This window comes from Cavia porcellus, unplaced genomic scaffold (genome assembly GCF_034190915.1).
Source record: "Cavia porcellus strain 051 isolate PalLab524CR breed Dunkin Hartley unplaced genomic scaffold, mCavPor4.1 scaffold_3, whole genome shotgun sequence".
Taxonomy (NCBI): Eukaryota; Metazoa; Chordata; class Mammalia; order Rodentia; family Caviidae; genus Cavia; species Cavia porcellus.
In genome coordinates, this window is record NW_026947486.1 from 27,314,315 (window position 1) to 27,328,953 (window position 14,639).

The 14,639-nt window shown below is 38.2% G+C and overlaps 2 protein-coding genes across 5 annotated transcripts in view; one reads left to right on the plus strand and one right to left on the minus strand.

Annotated features, from left to right (window-relative positions):
- Positions 1-236: 236 nt before the first annotated feature.
- LOC134475441 (protein VCF1-like) lies at positions 237-12,745 on the plus strand. The gene is made up of 3 exons (XM_063245984.1): positions 237-433; positions 909-1,008; positions 12,406-12,745. Exons 1-3 carry the CDS (start codon positions 411-413, stop codon positions 12,631-12,633), a joined length of 351 nt encoding a protein of 116 aa, XP_063102054.1. The 5' UTR covers positions 237-410; the 3' UTR covers positions 12,634-12,745.
- LOC134475440 (protein VCF1-like) overlaps positions 9,378-14,639 on the minus strand; it is a 161,006-nt gene continuing 155,744 nt past the window's right edge. For 3 of the 4 annotated variants that reach the window (XR_010046563.1, XR_010046559.1, XR_010046564.1), the window contains one exon: positions 9,378-9,776. The gene's annotated coding sequence lies outside the window, so the exon portion shown is untranslated. Of the gene's footprint in view, positions 9,777-14,251; positions 14,497-14,639 lie in introns of those variants that run through there. The other variant, XR_010046562.1, reaches the window with a different exon arrangement.

Sequence of the window (14,639 nt, forward strand, 5' to 3'; positions counted from 1 at the left end):
TAGAAGTAGTCACTAAATAGATGGCTGAAGAGAGTGCTGCTAAATGATAGGGTATCTGTGAGAATTATAATGCCAAAGGTTCAATCTGATTATTTGACTTGGTAGACTTGGGCCTGAGGATAGGATCTTATCAATAAATAAAAATATTTTTGGGACAACACTGCTTTAAGGTATGTAGTCACAATCTCATAGTGACAGTCAAGTGAAGTAACTATTATGTCATAATACTTGTTGGTATGGCAACAGTAATGACCTAACAGCACACAAGAAATGTCTCTTCAATGTCCCTGAACCACTTGCAAAAGGACTTTACCAGCAAGTAGACCTGGAAACCACACATGTCTTATGAGAGTTATCAGATGGTAGAAGGGGCTAAAAAATCACATAACGTGGAATTGTAATTTTGGGGAATGAAAACAATGAATGTTTTTAGGTAAACTTTAAGAAGTTAATGATAAAGCTCTATATGTTTTATTCTGAAGTGTCAATTAATATTATTATGCTGACTTGGGTAATGTAAACTTACAACTTGACTATACTTAGAATTCCTGCCTTATATTTTTAATCTAATTTCTGCCTGGTGCCATATGCTTCTAATTTTATATTTGTTAGAGCAGCAGTTACTTGTGTTTTTCTTAGAAAAGATCTCAGACTTCTGTATTGTCTGGACTTACAATGACAACAATGAAATTTACAGCTTCACTTTACTTTGAATTCTTCTTTTGTATATTTTCTTTTATGCCCAGTGATAGCAAATTTGTGAATTAACTCTCCTGGAGCAAGAAACAGGAACATATTTTCTGAGACAAACTCTTAAATATATATGTTGATACTGGCTCATAATTCCAATATCCAAAAGACCAAATGTTTTATGATATAATCTTCTGTCTTTTTTTATTTATTTGCAGGAAAAGGAGAAGAAACTCCAATGAAGATGATAACCACCATTCTCCACATTCCAAAAGCAGTAAGATTAACCTTGACTTGCAGGAGTCTCAGAATGTAAAGGTAGGAAGTATGATCAGATAGCCTCTCTATTTTATTCATTGCCTACATTAAATCCTTGTATTTGACCTCTGAAATGAGGAGCATTACACCACAAAATCATCACAATAGTATTCTTACTTCATTGTGGTGATTTTTGAACCAGAGATCTTATGCATGATACCAATGTGTTAGGAGAGGAGGGAAAGGAAACCACAAAAATTTGGTCAAACAAACAAAACAGGAGGTTTTTGGACATTTTCCCTTCACAAGTAGAGAGCTGTAATTTAATTCCCCTTATTTTTAGATGGAAAATATATATTGAAGCATGTAATAATATGTTATAGGCTAGAAGACGATTCTTGACTTCTAACTGAAAAAAGTGAAAGTGAAATTGAGGGGCAGTGTCACAATGTTTTGTGAAACTATAGTGGTGTTGAATTGTATATCTTGAATTTTAACTTCAGGAAACACCCCAAATGATTCATTTTCACTAGCATGGTATTGCTTTGCTGAAGGTATAACTTACTATAAGATTACTAGAGGAGCCTTGTAAAGTTGTTCTGGATAAATCTGGCTGGTTAATAAACAATGTTCACCTTTGCTTTCATGAGCAGCAGGCAAAAGAATTGTCAATTCACGTTGTCTTGCTAGAATCTGTAGAAAGGTAATTATAATTATAGAATCTAGACAGCTCCTTGGGTGGGTGAAAGGGATAAAATTTCCAAAGATGATACAATCTGTGGTGTATGCATTTTAAGAAACTTTGTATACAGAGCATATACACCATCCTAAGCAGTTTGAAACTGCAACAGAATATTGCGGTCCTGCTGATTTATTGAAGATAAAAATGTCCACCTGTGCAGGTGATGATAACCTGTCAATCTTTCTTGTTTGTTTCCTCGTTCAAATTCCATTTACTGAGTTCAAACAAGGTGAGGTTGTGTATACTTAGACACTTACATAAGTTCTATCATCGATTGAATATTTTTTAGCTAGAAAACAACTTAGAACTGAATCTCTGGTCCAATTTCATGCTATGAAGGACACCAAGACACAAAAAGCATAGAATAGTTATGTCATCAATGCAGACAGGTTAATGCATTAACATCATTGCCTTGTTGATGGGGAAACTGTAATCAACAGCCAGATTAATTTGATATCATGCAGTTCATAAAATTCCTCATTGCTTCAGTGGTATGAGGGAACATGGGCATGTCAGTTTAAACATGTGGTACTGGGGCTGGAGGTTTAGTTCAGCGGCATAAGCACCTCCCTTGCAAGCAGGCAGTCGTGAGTTCAATCCCTGGTACCAATAAAAAGGAAAAAGACAAAAAAAATCTGGTACTACTGGTAACACATACTTGAAGGGCTCTGATGAGCTTGCTAAGGATGATAGCCTTCAGTTAACCTAGTTTCTGCAGGTGCCTTTGAATAAACATGGTTATTACAATTCCAGGATTGCAGTGTGCATTAGGGAAGAACTTTCATTTTCTGTTGTAGTTCACATAAATGAGAAGCTCTGAGAAATGGTGGGGGGAGGATGGAGCTGAGAGGAAAGGTAGGGTTTGAGAAAAAGTAACATCCAGTATTTCCCAGCTTACAAAATAAAAGCATTACATAATTGTGTGTTGCAAATAAATACATGAATTATCATTCTGATTTTATGGAAATATTTCATAATTAATATTATTCCTCATCGATCCAGCTTATATTTATCCACTGCTTGTTTCACTAACCTGAAAAGGTGCACTTTACACTTAAACTAATCTCATGCTTTTATTTTTCTCTTGAGTATGGTGTCTTTTCTTTTACCTTTAGTTTAAAGCTGTGATATGCATTCACTGCCTATTATTTCTCACTTCTCTTCATGAAACCACTAACTAAACCTTAGCTCCTCCAAATTTCCTTCTATCCGTCTATAATAACATGTCAGGGAACAGTGGAGAGCTGTTAAATCCAATAACCTGCCAGCTATTTACCTAGCACCTACCAGTTGGCAAGCATGGTTCTTAGTGATTGGAATAAATTTAAAGTTGCCTCTTATTTGCCCAAGACCCCTTTGTGTTCTACCACTATATGCATCATTACATTTCCAGTATCCCCATTCAAGTCTGTGTTGTCTCTTGCTTGATGCTTTGCAAGATTTCTTGAGGGTTCTCTGTACTCTCACTGCCTTCTATCTAACCATCCATCAGAGACATCTTCCAAAATATAGACCTGAGCATTGTTCATTAACCTCAAGTCTCAATCCTTACAGAACTCTTGGCATGATATTTAAGGCTGCTGATGATCTTCACTTGTGCATTTTTTTTCTCCCAGTAACTTTTCTCTGGGAGACACCAGGCACATCCTATTACTTGCATTTGCCTCCTCCAAAATTCTTCTTTGCCATTCAAATGCTCTTGTTGTTCTCCACATTTACTGTACTCTCCCATGAATGTCTGCTGCATCCTACAAGGCCCACTTATGTGTCTTTCACTTTAATGAATCTCCTGATTTCCTCAGTGGGCATTTCATTGCTACATTTCGCTCATTGAAAGACCTGGATGTTGTCATTCTGAAGGCTTGACTAGGCTCAGGAATTACCCACTGAATGCCAATGTGGCCCTGCCAAAGCGCCTCCATGTACACAGTAGATAAACATGTATCTGTTTGGACATGGTTGGGAAGCATAACAACCCATACTTATGTAAAAGCCTCTCAGATGTGGGTGCCTGGCAGGTGTCTGTGAGTTAAACTGACAAAGAGCCCCACTGATGATTCTGCTACTCATTCCCAAATTGAGTGAGTCATGGTGTATGTCTTCTGGTCTCAACCCTTCTTTGTTTATGGGGTAAAGATGCAGATTTTGCAATAGCGAGAACTAACTTATAATCTTGCCTTTGCCCACAAGCTTGTTCCCTCATCTCTCTATGAAATGTCTTCATGAGCTTTGCATCATAAGAGATCCTCTTTCAGAGTCATCATAAATGTAATTTTGTTTTGCTGCATACATGAATTTGCAAAGGCTTCTGTACTGTATTAGCACGAGTGCTATACTGAAAATTGGGAGACTAGTGAGCTTTGTAATGGTCCATCAAGGTAAATATTCTGATGCTATGACTTTTTGAGCAATCAGGAAAATGGTGAGCATGATTTATATTTTATGAGCCTTCCTCTCAATCTTGAAGCATTTTGAAGTCTCTGGAAAAGAATCTGTTCTTTTTCTGAAGCCAAGTGTAGTAAGGTAAATGCTCCTCTATGTAGATGCCAGTCTCAACTCTCAGGACAATCTACTATCCAAGAAAAGGCTTTTCCTCCCAATGGCTCTGTCAGTAAAACAGTTCACTAAGTGGGATACTTCTCATGAAATGCACTCACAAACACAAAGTTTAACAAAGATCAGGGTGTACAGTGTTAAATAAAGAGCATTATTGGCCTAGAAAATACTACCATGTGTGAGTTTTTATATATTCTTTACTGGATTAAAGAAGGCTAAACACTTCCTCAAACCTCATTATGTCATAACAGCTCATTTAAAGTCTTCCTTTTGACGTGAGTAGTAAGTAAAACCAAAAGAAGACTTTTTTCCATCGTCTTGTAGCATTCGGTACCTTACTTTTCTACACATAAAACTTTTATGTTTCACAAAATAATGCATCTTCTATAACTGCATTAGAAAAGATATCTCCAAAGTAAAATGTCTCAAACTAAACATGCATGCCATGTGCATGCGTGCACATGCATGTACACACACACACACACACACACACATATTTACAACTGATTATTGGTGCTGGCATTCATCCCTTAAGGGAATGTTTTAAAGTCCCTTGAAAATAGTTTGGTGGTTTAGCTCAGTATTGCAAGTGCCTGCTTGTGTAAACACATAGTCATGAGTTCAATCCCCAGTATCAAAAAAATAAAAATAAAAATTCTTTGAAAACATTACATATCAATGTGCAACTGTCTCTTTTTTATTATTTAAAAAGAATGAAACAACAAAACACATGAAGAAAAAAGGATAGAAATAACACAGAATTACAGAAAAATATATTTAATAGTAAGAAATCACTAGTTGATAAGTTACATATTGTCATCTTAGAAATAGTTATTCAGCTCAGAAATTAAAGCCTGTAAAGTGACATTCAAATAGTGACACTGCCAAAAGTTCTGCTCAATGATCCAACAAAAACTTAGTAATATGGTTAACAGTCTTACACACTTGTTTCTTATCTTAAAGGGGTACGATTAAACATATCAAAACAGAACAAAACAGTTCATAAAGAAACAAATGCAGAAATACAGATATCAAAGCATGTCCACTGGAGATCTTCACTGTCTATATTGTTGTCTCTAGCTTCTTCCAAATAGTTGTCCCCATATTCGCACATATTGAATACCTACTGCATATTATAGAACTAATCAAATCGTTACAGGATGATGACGGCTTTTTAGGTCTTCAAGATCTGACATTGGGGAAGTCAATAATGACTACCATAATGTCTCTCATTCTCTTCGTAGTAACTGTCCTTATCTTTACATATGCTGAAATTGAACTTAAGAGACTAGACTAATATCACTCTGAACAGTGAATAATACTATTGACAGATTTTATATCATACTGTTACAGAATTAGCATTGGGTTTCTTAGTGTCTCTTCTTCAGAGTATCTGTTCATTACATCTTGCATTATATGATCTGTTCCTGTAAATAGTTTAAAAATTCTTCCCAGGTGTGAATTTCTACATGTATGTCTATCCTGTCTGTATTATAGGGAAAAGCAGTTCATAACAAGACAACTAAAACATTCCTAGAAAAACATGTAATGAAAAGGCACATAAGACCACAATATTAGGTGATCTACCATAGTAACTATGCTTTGTCTTGTTATTTTCAACAGACTTGTCCTCATCATCAGGCTTAATATAGTGAAGCATAGCTATTTTTATAAAAAACACAACTTTGAAAACATTGTACGACTTGAGAGTGGTTAATAATCAAAACCGGTATGGATATCTTTTACATCTTGTCATCTTCAGAGTAGTTGCCTCTACTTTTAGACTTGATACTATCGAGCATACCAAATTTGAATTAAATCAGCCAAAGCAAAACCGTGGTCTAACAAACCAGATTCAAATAAGATCAGTCATAGTAAGACAATGGAAGTAATACAGGGTTTCAGTTTAAGTTAATAGGAAATTAAGGATAGTTACACCATGGTGTAACCTGCTATTTTGTGGTTAGATGTCTGTGCCCTCAAATCTGATATGAGTGGAAAGACTGGAACAAAATAAAATCAAACTAAACAGAGCAATAAGACTACTGTGGCTTTTAAATCCTGATACACTATTAACAAAGACCTCTGCCTTCCCTTTTTAGGCTATTTTTCACCTTTCCCCTTCTCAGGATGCTTTGTATATTTTGGGTCTCACTAGGCGCCTTAGGTTTTAGATTAGGGGGCCAACCCGTTGTCTATCTGAGTGTTGCTGAACTTTCCTACCCCTGAGCTTGATCTTGAGCTGTACTCCTTTACTCACTAAAGTCATAGGGTTTTCCTTCCTTCCAGCAATATAGTTCTATACTGCCCAAAAGTGTCATACCTTTCCAATCTATCTGTGGCTGCTGGATGAGTTGTCCCTATTTCTCTCCGGTTTCCTGTCACATATAGCTTTGCTTTCTCGTCTTTGACTTTCAATGTATTAACCCTTCTTCATGTTGAGTGTATTTCCCACTCAGAGCATCTCAAGGGAGGCTGCCTCCTAGTGTGTTTTTTTTTCAATTTTAGTGTATCAAGGCTATCTATTTAAACATTGTAGCTTACCGTCTCTGCCTGATGTCTGCTGCTCCACTTTACTGCTTTTGTTTGTCCACCTTACACCCTCATTCCATTGTCTGCCCTGTTCATTGAGGCCTCTCTGCCACTGCTGCTGGAATCCTGGTATCCCTCTCCCTCTCTCTCTGGAATGTCCTGCAGCATTCTTTGTAGGGTTGGGTTGGTGGCTGTGAACTCCCACGGTTCCTGCTTATCTTGGAAACATCTTATTTCTCTATTAATTTTGAGAGAGAGTTTTTCTGGGTTCATCAGTCTTGGTTGCAAATTATTTTCTTTCAGAGCTTAGACTATTCCCCACCCCCCCCCCGCCCCGGCTCTTCCCGATTTGAGAGTTTGTGCTGATAAGTCTCTTGTTAATTTGATATTTTTTCCATTGTAGATAATCTGCTCTTTTTCCTGGCGGTTTTTAGTATTCTGTTCTTTTGGTGGATTTCTGGAATCTTGATTATTATATGTCTGGGTGTAGATCTGTTTTGGTTGTAGGTGACTGGAGTTCTGTATGCTTCATTTATCTGGATATCATTTCTTTTTGCTATGATTGGGAAGTTTTCCTTTGCTATATCTATGAATATTCTTTGTATTTCATTTTTGTTTACTCCTGCTTCCTCACGCACATGCTTTATTCTTAAGTTATGTATGCTTTTTTCATCTTCTGAACTTTGAATTGTTTCTTTCCGATTCCTCCTTAATTTTAAGACATCTTTTCTTTCATGATCATATATCATAAATCTATCTTCAAGTTTCAAAAGGCTAACTTTAGTTTTTGTCAAGGCATTTTGCCAGTTTTCATTTTCCTGGTAATCTCTTTGGATCTGTTTCATGTATTCTAGATTATGTTTAAATTATTCATCAGAGGTTTCTCTTTATTTTCTGAGTTACTCTGTTCTTCCATCTGTGTTCTCTTGGAAGGGGCTTATCAATTCTTTAACTAGTCTTTTTATATCTTGCCTCACTTGGATCAGAAGTAAAGTTTTAAATTCATCTATGAGTTCATAAAGGTATTTCTTCATGTCCACTGATGCTGTTTCTAGTATTGGATGGTTACTGCACTGGTTCTCTTCTGTATTTACTTCTCCTGGGCTTATTTTCCCAAGTTCAGCAACTGTAGATTTTTTGTTTTTATTTCTGTCTCTGGTCATGTTTCTGGTTTCTTTCAGACTGGTGTGTCCTGGGGGTTCCTTGCCCTCTCTATATTGCTTAGGGTCTTTCCAAAGCATGCTGACTGGAGATTTTGCTGCCCTCCCCAATTTTCTGTTATTTGAGGTACACACAGGGATGCAGGGATGGTGCAGGCTAGCCTTGAGCCTCTGTGCCATGCAATCTGCAAGTTAGGTTGTACCTTGTGGACATACCAGAGTTGTGACAGTTTTGTATCTGCTTATTGGGTCCCAACCAGAGGCGCAGCTCAGCCCCAGCTGACCCTGCCAGGTTTTTATGTGCCAGGGGCCGCTGGATGATGTCACCATGTCACTGGGCTCTGCCCAACTCCAAGATGTCCTCCAGGCAGTGACAGCAGCCTCAGGACCCAGTCCCTAGCACTCACCAGGAATCAATGTAGATCTTTCTTTTGGGTCCACTGCACACTGTGCTGCAATGTCTTCACTGCATTCCCAGCATAGTGCAGACTGGTCAGAACTGTGTGATGTCCAACTTTGGAGCCCAGGAGCTTCTGGCAGTCTCATTTGTCAAGGCCAGGTTGCTCTGACTGCTTTGTGGGGGCCCCAGGTCGCTATTTCCAGCAGTCTCCGAGAGCCAATATAGCTCTTCCCCTTGGATCCACTGCTCATTTCACCACATCCTCTCATTAAGAGCCTGGGATTTGCTGACTCCAGTTATCCATAGCCATGGTTTCAGCATGACCTTGGATCCTTGGGCGTGCCTAGTACAGCGCTGAACGGGTCACAGTGAGCTCTTTGGGCTTTAGCTCTACACTCACACTTTTCCTTCCTTTTCCTAGTTTTATTTTTCCTTTCAGTTACCGCCTTGGTTAATAAAAATCGTTATAAATTCATCTTGCCCTCTCCATGTTGCCATATTCTAGCATCTGGTCTGATTTCTTCTTCTGGGACTTTGCATTCAGCCCCCTAGGAAGCCACCATTTTTTGAATGTGCAACCTTCCTAAAGGGTAGCAAGGACACTTTTCTATATTAGCATAAACACAACTATATATCAGTATTGCTAATGGATCAGAAAATTCCATAAATCTATGCAGTCCAGTTGAACTGATTCCCAGATTGTTTTTAAACATTTAGTTGCTTCCAGTTTTCAGCAGTTAAAATGCTAATAATGTAGATGCTGTGTCACTGAACATTTTCATTTATGTTTCTATGTGGTAGTTTAAAAGGTTACCTCCATCACAAAAAAAATTATTTTTTCTTTATAATGATTCTACAGAATCTCACTGTGTCTTGTGAATTTTAATGTGCTTTTCCAATTTTAAATGGTAGGCTCAGTTCCCTTTTTACATGATTGTCCCTATCATGTGAAACTGATATACTGTACTTTTAGATGAGTATTTGGTACATTAAAAAAGGTTTCTCGTTCTTATATTATTTTTTAAAACAAGTATTTTTTTATTTAAAGAAAGATTAAACAAAACAGAAAATAGGTAGAAATAGTACATACATTCAGAGAAAAAAAAAGAGTAAGAAATCACTAGTTGATGTTGTCGTTTTACAAATAGTTGTTCAAGGTACAAAAATGGAACATGTAAAGTGGGAATTCAAACAGAGAGATTGCAAAAAGTTATAATCAACTGTACAACAAAATCTTAGTAACATGGTTGTCAATCCTATACATTTAAACATACATGCAGTTATCCATATCTTCATTTATATTTAGATTAAACAAACTAAAGCAGGTTAAAATCATTTTGAACAAAGAATAATAGGATTGCTGGATTTCACTTCATGACACTCTGATCAGCACTGGATACTGTAGTGTCTTCTTTTTAAAACTGAATTTAAAGAAAGCCTAAAAAAACAGAAAATGGGTAGTTATAATACATACTTTCAAAGAAAAATAAACAGTAAGAAATCACTAGTTGATGATTACAGATTGTCTTCTTCCAAATAGTTATTTAAGATACTAAATTGGAGCATATAAAGTGGGGATTCAAACAGTGAGACTGCAACCAGTTCTGTTCAACTATCCAACAAAAACTTAGAAATATGGTTATCAACCCTCTACACTTAAACATATAGGCAGTTACCCATATCTTCAATTATGTTGACTTTCAATAAACCCAAGCAAGCTAATATCACTCTGAACAAAGAATAACACTGTTGCTGGGTTTCACATTATGACACTCCAGGATCAGCACTGGGTATTTTAGTGTCTCCTTTTCTCCAAAGTATCTGTTCATTTCATCAGTTGTCATAAGATCAGTTCTCATAAACTGTTCATAGATTCTACACATACATGGGTCTTAACATGTATTTTTTTTAATTTTGAAAGTAGCAATTGTGTAACAGCATAAGACAGAACAAAGCCAATAGAGACAATGCTGTGAAATTGGTACAGGATTTCACAGTAGGATACTGGGATAGTAGTACTAAGTACTATGGTATATCTCTTTAATTTAACAATAGCTATCTAGTCAATTATGTATCATTAAATCAAACCAAAAATAGAACATTGTAAAACGAATTGAGAACACTGAATAGAGCAAAAGAAATATAACAAAAAGTGAAAACAACCTATGCTTCAAACAGAAGATAGAAGGAAATCCCCCATATTTGCTATACTGCATATGGTCACCCTCCCAAGAGATGTTGAAATATCTATCCCCAGTAGGTAAGGGGGGAGGGGGCAGGTGGAAGAAGGGTGCTTGATTTTCAGCTCCCATGGAAGTTGGCTCACAGGTAGTGGTTCTCCTGCAGGCCCAAACTACAGGTGCTGATCAAGAGGGCAGGTGAATAAGCTGCCCGAATCCCTCCATGGCCGAAATTCTGGAACTCTTTTCTCTTCCTGGCCCTTGTTGTAGATGCTTACCAGGAGGGCAGGTGAATAGGCTACCCAAATCGCTCCATGGCCTGAACTCTGGAGCTCTGTGCATTATTTTTCAGACAGCACTTATACAAAAAAAAAAAAAAAGTCAACTAAAGGGAACCAAAGTGTTTGTAGTGGGTTTCCTCATCAATGTAATAGCTTACTTAATGTTTGAATACCCATAACTAAATCACGTTTTGACCATGGATGTCCCAGAATTTTACTTACAGGACTAGCAAGCTCTTTGCTATAAATTTCACTCTGAATTGTTTTTGACATCTAGGCTTTAAGTCACTTTTGTAGCCATCATTAACTGATCTCACTCATGGCTCCTGTTGCCCCCTCTTTATCCCTTTTATGCACAGTTCTTTTAACGTGTGAGTACATTTGCATAAAGGTAAATATAGGTTATCTATTGATACTTCTGGGTAAACTTGTTGGGCAGTTGCTCACACAACCAAAGTTTAGCAGTATCTAATGACCAAAGGATCCTAACTATCTTTGATTTAAATGTTTTTTTGTTTTTGTTTTGGCACTGGAGATCGAACTCATGACCTTGCACTTTTCAGGCAAGTGCTTGTGCCACCGAGCTAAATCCCTGGCCTATCCTTGGTTTAAATCTTACTAAAGTTACCCTTTGGGAAGAATCTGTTATAAGAAGTGCAATGTCAGCATTGTTAAATATCACAGTTCAGTAAGGGTTTTTGCTGTAGCAAACTGGTCTATGCTGATCAAGGTCACTGCCCAGGCACCACCCATGGGAAGCCAGTCCCCCCCCCCCGCCAGTTTTTCCCTACTCAGAAACCTTTTGTTGGAACCTAGTCCTACTAGTTTGTCACCCTAACCCGGGGGGAAATGAAGATAAAAGACAAAAGGACACAGAGTCAGTTTAGCATGTAGGCAGACAGGAGACTCTTGCCCCTAGCAGGCAGTGGAGCCCTGAACATCTGGCTCACCCTCCTTAAAATAACATAAGATTCACCATCCTTCCATTATCCCTTAGTATATGCCCAGGTAAACAACCTGATCACAGCTGCATTGACTTTTCCCCAAAACCTGCCACATGTCATTTTCAAAGGAACACAACCTGCTGCCTTTCACCTTTGTGCTCTCAGAGGAGGTAGATTAGGCCTTAGCTCTCCTTCACTTGTCTCCCACATCTTACCATGACTCTGCCTTTGAAAATCTGTCTTACTTTTATGGACCTGATTTCTAGTAAATTCTGTAGCATCAACTGAGGCTTTCCCTTGGAAGGTGAGGACTTACATCTCTGATGCAGCTTAGTGAAATAAATGGTACAAGGTAGGGCAGACGCTATGTGAAGGGATAGGGAATTAAAAGGCCTGTGCTTGAATCCTTGTGCTGATGCTTCATAGTTCTGTGACTTTGAGACTTTGAGGATCTGTTTCTTCATCTGGAAAATGGAGGCCACTCATCCCAATTTAATTTGTAGGACCATTGTCAGGGTGAGGAGAACTAGCTTATGTGACTGTACTTTGTATACTGTTAAGCCCAGGGCAGGGTTTGATGCTTCCATTCTCCAAGCTACGTAAGGAAAACATGTATAGTAGCACAATACTGATCATCTGTCTGTCTTTCTTTGTCCATCCAGTCCTCAAGCAATGACAGTGGAAGAAGTGGGAGCAGCATTATTAGCCCAGAGAGTGCAGGTGGACCAGAAAACAGCGTAAACCAGGTTATTGCTGAACGCAGTCCAGATAGCCCTCGGTCCTTTCATGAGGAATATGCACTGTGCCAAGGTCCTTACTCGTGCATCAACCAGATTTTGAAGGAGGCTCACTTCCACAGCCTCCAGCAACGCAGGCAACGTCCAACATGATGTAGTAGGGGCTCCTCATTCCAAGCTAAGCCTTGTTTATAAAAGCAATTGCACACTCACAGACACATATAAGTCTGCCAGCTCTATTCTCTATATTCTAGTCAATAGATTGATGGGCCATTATTAATTTGGAATTTCACTTCACTGCTGTAATTTCAAAGGGACTTGCATGAAATTTTTATAGGATTCTTTTCACGTTGGGCATCCACTTCATGCTATGGTAGTACTATGAGAAATCCTCACTGGTACAATGAATCCACAGTGTGTCCAATTCATATTTGTTTCCAGTTTGTCAGTTAAAATCTCTCTACTTCAAAACAGTTTTACTTTAATATGGTTCCTTGCTCCTATAACTTGAAAAGCCTAGGGAAGAGTATATCATTTTTTAATTTATAAAAAAACCAAACAGGTGCAAAAAGAACCCAAATCTTAACTTTTGGTTCCATTTCACACCGAAATGAAATGCTTTCCTACAGCTGCTTAGAAGAGAGATGCTCTACTGAAATTGCCCTCTACTTTTAATGACCAGAATGAGACACAGGGTGAAACTGAAAACCGCTCTTTAGTAATAGTCTCAATTCTTCATCTTTCTAAGGAGACCTTTTCTAAGGTTCTTGTATACTCAGGTACCCTCTGTATTCTTAATCCTCCAGAATGCATGCTTCAGGATTAGTAGAAAAAACTACACAATTCAGTTAGAAGACAAGTGAGTGATAATGTTATGGCCTAAACAGAAACTTAGTACATTGGTGGCACTGTCTTCTCATTTATTATTCCTTCTACTATGTCTTCAGTTCATGTTGATAAAATGGTAGCAACTTGACCTAACAAAAAAATTGTGAAAATATGTAGGACAACTGTATACTTTATGCTACATAGGCCCTTTCACAGGAATTGGGAGGGCCAGTTTTCATCATTAAGATTTTAGGAATTGGCCAGGTCTGGTGGTGCATGCCTCTAATCCCAGCACTTGGGAGGCTAAGACAGGAAGATTGCAGTAGGTTCCAGGCCAGCCTGGGCTACATAGTGACACCCTGTCTCAAAACAAACAAACAGACAGACACAAAGAGACTTCAGGCATTAGAATGGTGTACAAAAAATGAGCTGACATACCATTAAAGAAGCAGGGAGCACTATTTCCTTAGAGATGAATATGTCCTGGAGTTTTAATTGTGTTGAAAAAAATCAGTATGGTAATTTCATAGATGTTTCTGCTCCCTCAGTGGTGACCTTATTAAGGGTATGATTTTTTCTAGGTCAGATAGCTACACTGGAACTTTAGTGTTGTAATGTGTTATGGCTTGTATCTAGATGCCGAGGCCTCATGTGATCTCTCTTAGGTGTTTTTAGAAGTGGCTGGATCTAGGGTGTATGATGCTGGGACCATGAATGTGATGCTGGTTTGATGCATGGTGTGATGCTAGAATTAAGGTTGTCCCATCCTGGGTGTGAGTGCTCCTTGCCCTATGGGGGGGATCACCTGGATAGACTATACACCACAAGAAGAGGGTCGCTATTTGTTTGTTGCTTTTCTTGTCACTTGTCTCTTGCTACCTCCTGCCTGACATGAACAGTTTCTCCTCTGCAATGACCCCATGGATCGCTACCATGCCTTGGAGGCAGCTGATTATGGACAGAAACCTCTAAACACTGTGAGCTATAGTAAGTCTTATCTCCTTTAATTCTAGCCACGGGTATTTTTGTGTCAACAACAAGAAAAGTAACTAAGAACCTGGGGAACATTTACAACATTACTAACCTTGAAGTTGGAGCAGGAACGACTCCATTCTTTTGCAATTATGTGTTTTGTGCAGAACACTTTTCCCCTGTGGCCCGTGTTTCCAAAATTAGAAAGGCATAAGACTGAAAAGAAGATGTTTGAATTCTAAAGAGTGTTATGGCTGGGACAAGAGAAAAATACAAGGCTACCTTTTTCTCCGTAGCAATACAGTGAACAATCAAATAATAAAAAGGCAAGGTATTTGAACTCTGAAACCACACGTATG

Excerpts from the sequence above, each read along its gene's own strand:
- LOC134475441 (XM_063245984.1), top strand. The coding sequence starts at position 411 with ATGAAAACAATGAATGTTTTTAG. Across the intron at positions 434-908 it reads AAAACAATGAATGTTTTTAG|GAAAAGGAGAAGAAACTCCA; the intron begins GTAAACTTTAAG and ends ATTTATTTGCAG. Across the intron at positions 1,009-12,405 it reads AGGAGTCTCAGAATGTAAAG|TCCTCAAGCAATGACAGTGG; the intron begins GTAGGAAGTATG and ends TTGTCCATCCAG.